This window comes from Microtus ochrogaster, unplaced genomic scaffold (assembly GCF_000317375.1).
Source record: "Microtus ochrogaster isolate Prairie Vole_2 unplaced genomic scaffold, MicOch1.0 UNK91, whole genome shotgun sequence".
NCBI classification, from domain to species: domain Eukaryota; kingdom Metazoa; phylum Chordata; class Mammalia; order Rodentia; family Cricetidae; genus Microtus; species Microtus ochrogaster.
Genome location: NW_004949189.1, coordinates 1,070,975 through 1,078,464, shown reverse-complemented (window position 1 = coordinate 1,078,464; position 7,490 = coordinate 1,070,975). Strand labels below are relative to the sequence as shown.

General features: G+C 45.8%; 1 protein-coding gene across 3 annotated transcripts in view; it reads right to left on the bottom strand.

Moving 5' to 3' along the window:
- Positions 1-3,570: 3,570 nt before the first annotated feature.
- Positions 3,571-7,490, bottom strand: part of Tep1 (telomerase associated protein 1) — a 43,384-nt gene continuing 39,464 nt past the window's right edge. For 2 of the 3 annotated variants that reach the window (XM_026777939.1, XM_026777938.1), the window contains 6 exons: positions 6,481-6,624; positions 6,252-6,348; positions 4,449-4,548; positions 4,145-4,344; positions 3,920-4,024; positions 3,583-3,813 (listed from right to left, as the gene is read on the bottom strand). In XM_026777939.1, the coding sequence (XP_026633740.1) occupies positions 3,646-3,813; positions 3,920-4,024; positions 4,145-4,344; positions 4,449-4,548; positions 6,252-6,348; positions 6,481-6,624 (814 nt within the window). In that variant the 3' untranslated portion in view covers positions 3,583-3,645. Of the gene's footprint in view, positions 3,814-3,919; positions 4,025-4,144; positions 4,345-4,448; positions 4,549-6,251; positions 6,349-6,480; positions 6,625-7,490 lie in introns of all 3 variants that reach the window. The other variant, XM_005371000.3, reaches the window with a different exon arrangement.

Genomic DNA, 7,490 nt, shown 5'->3' with positions numbered 1-7,490 from the left:
TAGCCTGGCCACACTGTCCTCCTGAGACAAAGGCTCTCACTGAATCTGCAGGATTAAAGGTGTGCACCACCATAGCCTGGCCACGCTGTTCTCCTGAGACAAAGGCTCTCACTGAATCTGCAGGCTGCTGGCCAGCAAGCCCCAGCAATTCAATCCTTTGCACCTCAAAATGCTGGGATTACAGATACGTGCAGCCATACTCAGCTTGTCCTTTAGATTTATTTTTAAGTAGGTGTATGTTTCTAAAGTGTGTGTGGTTATATGCACATGAGTGCAGATGCCAGCAGAGGGAGCTGGATCCCCTGGAGCTGGCCTTACAGGGCCCTGGGATGACTGATCTTGGTAAATCAGCTTAACTACACCTAGAATCAACTAAACCAAGCAGTTGGGCATACCTATGAGGGATTTTCTTGATTGGATGAATCACCTGAGATAGAAAAAGTCACCCTACAACTGGGCCATAGTTTCAGGTAGCAGTCCTGTTGTGGAATATCAGCTTATGTAAAAATGTGTTCCATTTGTTTATGTCATGGAATATTAGTGATATAAACATGTGTTGCATTTGTTCACCTATATGCCTAAGGAACCTGATTAGTCTAATAAAAAACTAAATAGCAAGAGGTATAGGTGGGACTTTGAGGCTAGAGAGTAAGGAGGAGGACGAGTCAGGTTTGAGAGAGAGAGAGGGAGACACCAGAGGCCAGCCAACCAGACACAGGAAGCAGGGAAACAGGGAAGCAAAAAAGCAGGACATGCAGAGTGAAATAAAGGTAAGCAGCCCCAAGCAAAACATAGATGAATAGAAACAGGTTCAAGTAAGTTGCAAGAGCTAGTGGGACAGGCGTAAACTAAAGGCTGAGCTTTCATAATTAGTACTAAGTCTCCATGTTGTTATTTGGGAGCTGGTTGGCAGCCCAAAGAAAATTCCAGCTACATAGTCCATGAAAGGACATGGGGGAGGGGAGCCTTTACTTTTGGCTGCTCTTACACTTTCTGACGAGCTCATCTCCTGTTACTGAGGCATTCTTTGACTGGTCTTTGGAGCTCCAATGTAGACCAGGAGCATTCTAGGTGTTTCCTAGGACTCCAGCGCCTGACTGAAACTCGAAAACATGCAGCCTCGCGGACTGAACAACCATTGCATTCTTGGCCAGTGAGAGATAGCTATAGCCTGTAAGCCATTGTAAGTCTCTTTAAAATAATAAAATAAAAATACATAATTATATGTATATATTCATATATATTCACTCATTCAGTTCTGTTGTTCCTTTAGAGAACTCTAATATAAGTCCTCTGCAAGAGCCATCTCCTCAGAACCCAAACACTTATTTCTTCTGATATCACTTTATATCATTTCCAGAAAGAACCCGTTCTCTCTGCATCCCACCGCTATGGCAGGCTACTCTGGATTCTGTCCTCACTGCATGCACTCCTCTCACTGAGGGACATTAGAATGCTTTATCCTGCTAGATCCGTTCTAAAGACTCACTTTTCCCTTCAAAATCGTAATTATCCCAATTCTATCTGATATCCTAGTCATCATCAAATGTCTTATCTATTATTTGTGCTTTTGTTTCTCATTCTCCTTTCAGAAACAATAAATAAATTTCCTAGCCAGGCATGGTGGTTCATGCCTTTAATCCCAGCACTTGGGAGGCAGGGGCGAGCATAACTCTGAGTTGGAGCCAGCCTGGTCTTCATAGTGTCTCAAAAATAAATAATTTCCCTCCCTCCTCAACATTAACATAACCATATGACTTCTCTGCTAACGTTTGCGAAGCAATGTGTGGGAATTGTGCCATATTTCTGTTATAATTATGAAATAATCAGAACTGTGTGAGTTATTGCCCACGGTTGATACACAAAACACAGATTGGTGACGTAGATAGAGTTCCTTCTTTTCTCTCATAAGAACAGCATTTTAGGAAACCAAGGAGGTTCAGAGAAGGTCTGTCTTCATTATTTCCCACTCTGTGTATTTACTTATGGGGACAGGGACACACACATGTACATTCTATGGTGTGCACGCAGAGGTCACAGGACAGTTTGCAGGAGTAGCTTCTCCTGTTGTGGGCTCTGAAGATCAAACTCAGGTTGGTAGCAGGTGCTCTTACCCGCTGGGCCATTTTACTGGCCCCTTCATTTTGTGATTTTGAGGCAGGATCTCACTCTATGTACCCGGCTGTCTGAGAACTCACTATGTAGGAAAGGAAGACCTTCCTTCTTCAGCCTAAGCACAGAAGGCAGTCATAGACCATTATGTTTCACAGTGACTTTTACAGAGCTGGGAATGGTAGCTCACACCATTAATCCCAGCGCTCAGGAGGTGAAGGAGACTTCGGCAGATCTCCAAGAGTTCAAGGCCAGAAGAACTTGGTAGGTCAGAGTCTTGAAAAGCCATGGGCATGGTCATTCCACTTGTTAACACGTTGTAAGCTTTATGGAATCCATGCCTCTCAAATGCTGGCATTAAAGGTGTGCACTACCACCAGCTTTTTTTTTTTTTTAAGAACTGTTTAAGATCTGCTTCTATTTTATGTGTATGAGTGTTTTGACTGCATGTATGTCTGCACCACATGCATTGTCTATGGAGGTCAGAAGAGGGCAGTGGAATTCCCAGAAGTGTAGTTACAGCCATTTGTGAGCCACCATGTAAGCACTGAGAATGGAACCCCAGGTCTCTCTATGAGTGGCCAGTGTCCTTGACCATGGAGTCATCTCTCCAGCACTGTGAACTTCAGTTTGAGGGAGAAATGGTCATGATTTCTTCCAAGAGTGTCAATTTGTCTATCAATGAGTGCTTGCAAGTCAACTACAAAGTCAAAAGACTCATTTTGTCTTCAGGGCCTTGGTTTCTCTCTCTGGCCATTTTAGCTCTGAGAAGGAGCCCAGCACTGCCCTGGGTCTATCCATTTTCTAAATGCTCACAAACCTATTGACTTTAACTCATTATTTCTTGCTTCCTTTTGATGTGTTGATTTCATTGGTTAATAAAGAAACTGCCTTGGCCCTTTAATAGGACAGAAAATTAGGTAGGCGGAGTAGACAGACAGAATGCTGGGAGAAAGAAGCCGAGTCAGGCAGTCGCCATGATTCTTCCACCTGACACAGATGCAGGTTAAGATCTTTCCTGGTAAGACACACCTTGTGGTGCTACACTCATTAGAAATGGGTTAATCTAGATGTGAGAATTAGCCAATAAGAGGCTAGAGCTAATGGGCCAAGCAGTATTTAAAAGAATACAGTTTCCGTGTAATTATTTTGGGGCATAAGCTAGCCATGCGGGCGGCCGGGTACCGGGGATGCAGCCCTGCCGCTCATATTACTACACCCTTTCATGACCAAAGAAGGTTCCTCCATTCTATTCAAACTAAGTACCATTCAACAATGCTCTCGTTCTACCTCCTGGCGGGAGTGGGACTTAAGATCTCCATGAGAGGGGGGCACAGGACTCCAACCTGCCCATAGAGATGTGGTTTGTGTTCTTGCAGTTCTAAGAATGAACACTAAGTTAGAGAACATCCACACCTCTCCCTGCTGACACAAATCCACAACAGGACGCAATCAGGGTGTACTTAAGATCTTCCAACACTTTATTCTTATAGTCTCATCAAGAATGTAGACACTGGTGTCTTCTGGTTTGCATCATCCAGTACAAGTGATGTCACCTTTGTCCTGAGAACTGCATTCTCGTTCCCAAGATAGGAAATACAAGTTTCCTTGTGTGTCACCCACGGCAAGCTGCAGGGTAGACTTGGGCCCCAGGCAAGGTTCTAGGCAGCTCACTGGCCCATCACATCGGAATAAACCCAACTAAAACAGGAGCAGAAATGGGAGAGGTGAAGCTACAGGCCTGGGATCTCCCTTAGAAACAGGCCAGTGCAGGAGCACACACACACACACACACACACGCACTTACCAGCTGCATACTGGGTCTCGCCCACAACTTAACATCTCTGTCCTTCGAAGCAGTCAGCAGCAATCCAGGAAGTACGTGGAGGGCTGTGACTGGGCCCAAGTGAATCTTAGACAGGAGAGGAACAACATGACTTCTCCTTTCAATTAAGGAGGCAGCGAAGGCTGCCGCATCTACCGGTAGGACCCCCCACCCCCCACACACCCAGTGACTCATCCCACAGCTTACCTTTTTACCCTGGCGTGCCTTTAAATGTCTGGGTTCTGGCCAGCTCACCATACAGGAATCTGACTCAGAGTTTGTCCCTGGAGTTTTAGGTGTTTCTGTTTTTGTCTGCCAAATGTTATCTGCAATCCATTCTCCTTCCGGGGTGCACTCCCCTAAGCTCCAGAGCATTCCATCAGAGGTGGCACACAGAAATGATGACTCTGCCATTTTGAGAGCGAAGTTAGAACACCAGGTCTCAAGTCTTTAGTACCCACAGCCCCCCAAGCCACCCCAGAGCTCCTCTGGTCTTCCCACTCCTACTAACCAGACTCAGGTTTGGCCTGAGTGATTGATATTGGGGATCCATTAGGATTCTTTAAGTTCAGACTGAAGAGCCTTTCAAACGCCCCTGACTCCTTCGGCTCCTGTGAAAGGTAGGTGATTGGGTAACTTTGTTCAGTCTGTCTGTCCATAAGACACAACTCCACTAACAAAGCCACGATGTTCTGCTCTACAGTGCTCAGGACATTAAAAAAATCCCCAAGACCAGCCCAAGCGTCGAATGGATGCGTGTAAGAATCTGTCCCCAAGAGAAGATGCAGAACATGTCTGCCATCTTGCTGTTGCCACTACACCCGTCCCCAGCTGGTGGAGCCCCCAGGGCTGGCAGCAGATTTTAGCGTCAGGATGTACTCCACCTGTTCGAGTGAGATCGCCGAACTGTGGACATGTTTGTGTCTCATGTCTGTATTTCCCATTTGTCAACACTTCTGCCACACAGTTCTACACTGAACCTACCTGTCTTCTTTCTGGTCCGGGCACTTACATTGTCTTGGCTATGTTGAATTAGGCTGACCCAGAAGTGCCTTGCCTGGCATTTGGGGACCAGATACACTTCTTTCACTGAGGTATATGTTTGGGGACAGAATCACTGCCTCCTAGACAGCCTTTGTAGGTTACCTTAGAAGGTATCAGGTTAGAACTTCATAAACTTTCTAGAAAAAAAAGAGACCTCAGGAATCTTGGGAATGAAATCTCACTTTGACATTCCAAATCGCTAAGTGTAAAAACCTATGAGGTAATTGCATCATGACTGAAGCACAATGCAGCCCTTGCCCTCAAATGCTAATGCTGACAGAGTCACTACAAAAAAAAAATCACAGTTCAAAAAAAACTAGGGTACAGGCTGGGTGTGGTGGCACACACCTTTAATCTCAGCACTTGGAGCCAGAGGCAAGTGGATCTCTGAGTTCCAGGCCAGCCTGCTCTGGATCCTGCCAGAGGCCCCGGCCTCATCCCTGCTACAGCAAAAGCAAACAAGTAGGCAAAAAAAAAAAAAAAAAAAAAAAAAAAAAAAAAAAAAAAACAGAAAGAAAGGAAGGAAGGAGAGAGAAGAAGAAGAGGAGGAGGAGGAGGAGGAGGAAGAAAACTAGGAAGTCCGAAGTCAAAGAGATGGTTCAACAGAGGTAGGAGCAATTGCCACCAAGTCTGACAACCTGAGTTTGATCTCTAGAACCCACATGGTTGTTTTCTGAGTTCTACATGCATACTATGGCATACAAGTGCCCATACAGACAGACAGATGGACGGATGGATGAACACACACATACACACACACACACACACACACACACACACACACACACCAATGTAAAACAAAAATTTTAAAAAGACAAAAAAGAACCGGCACAGCGGCACACACCTCCCAGCACTCAGGAGGCAGAAGCAAGCAGATGCCTGTTGCTCCAGACCATGTGGTGGGACCCTATTTCAAAAGGGAAGGGGAGGGGGAGAGGGGAGGGGAGGGGAAGAGAGGGGAGAAGAGGGAAGGGAGGGAAAACGAAAAAGGGAGGGAAAGGAAGGGAAAGGGAAAATAACAACAACGACAAACCCTCCTAGGTCCCTGATTTTAAAAATTCTACAACCTTTTTTTTTCATGAAATCTTACATGGAAACTCAGCATCCAATGATTTAAATCAGAGTTGCTCCAGGGAAAGGAAGACAGGACTGCAGCCGCTTGCCTTTCCCTTCCCTCTGTCCTCCATGATGGGCTCGTGTTTAAATGCACTGATTCTAGAGACTAGAATTTGGACAAATGTCTACTGTAACACATCCAAACAGGACTCACCAAGTAGGAAAGAAATCCAGGGTCCCCCTGCTGCAGGTAGAACACGCCGTGCTCCCGACTGGTGCACAAAATTGAAGAATGTACTCCATACTTCTTGCTGTTTATAAGAAAGTGAAAGACACCTCTCTTTAAGACGCTGGTGCTGTACCCTGAGTCTGACTGGGTCTGGGGTAGCCACTAAACGGCCTTTCTTATTTTCAGCTCAAGAGGTTTTCATTTTGTATCTTACCAGATCAAAGATGGAGGACACCCAGGCTTCATCTGTAGTAATTCCACATTCTCTTTCATTAAGATGAAAGACTGGCCATCAGGGGCCAGCGCCAGGCCTGTCAAGACCCCCAAGCCCTCCTGCAGAACTCGCTTCATGTGAAGACTGTAGCTCAAAAGACAAACACAGACAGGAAAGAAAACTTCTTTAGCTCCTCCCCACACACTTCTCATGAACAAAGTATAGAACACAATGCCTGACCATTCCCAGCCATCTGTGTGCCTACTTGTTTGCTTTTGCTGTAGCAGGGATGAGGCCGGGGCCTCTGGCAGGATCCAGACATGAGCTATATCCCCAACATCACCATCACCTCCCGTACCTGCTCACAGAGGATTCTCAGCCACTGCTGCCTTTTGCTTCCTCAGTTAGCTCTGTGGTTATCTCCTGTAACAGGGCCCCAGACCTTAGTAGGCCTCCAAGCCTCAGCACAACCAACTCCATGATGAAAGGACACTCAGTTTTGTAACTCAGCCAAAAACTAAAACAAAGACTTGATCCATCAAAGTTCATAGCCCTGAGCAGGTCTCTAAATGTACTAACCTTGCTTTTTGGCCTGAAACTCTCTATGTAGACCACAAGTTGGCTTTGAACTCACAGAGATCTACCTGCCTCTGCTCTTGAGTGCTGGAATTAAAGGAGTGTGCCACCATCACCAAACTTCTTCTTGGCCACCATCTTCCCCATCCCCTCTAGGAACCTGCGATTTTGGCTACACTCAGAATTCTGGCCCTTCTCTCCAAGAAGAGCCAGAAAGATGGCTCAGAGGTAGTCATAGCATGTAGAAAAGAATAGATGCTAAGAATTGTCCTCTGACCTCCACATGAGTGCCTTGACCAAGCACATCCCATCACATACACACACACACACACACACCATCACACACACACACACCATCATCACACATACATACATACACACACACCATCACACACACACACACACCATCATCACACATACATACATACACACAC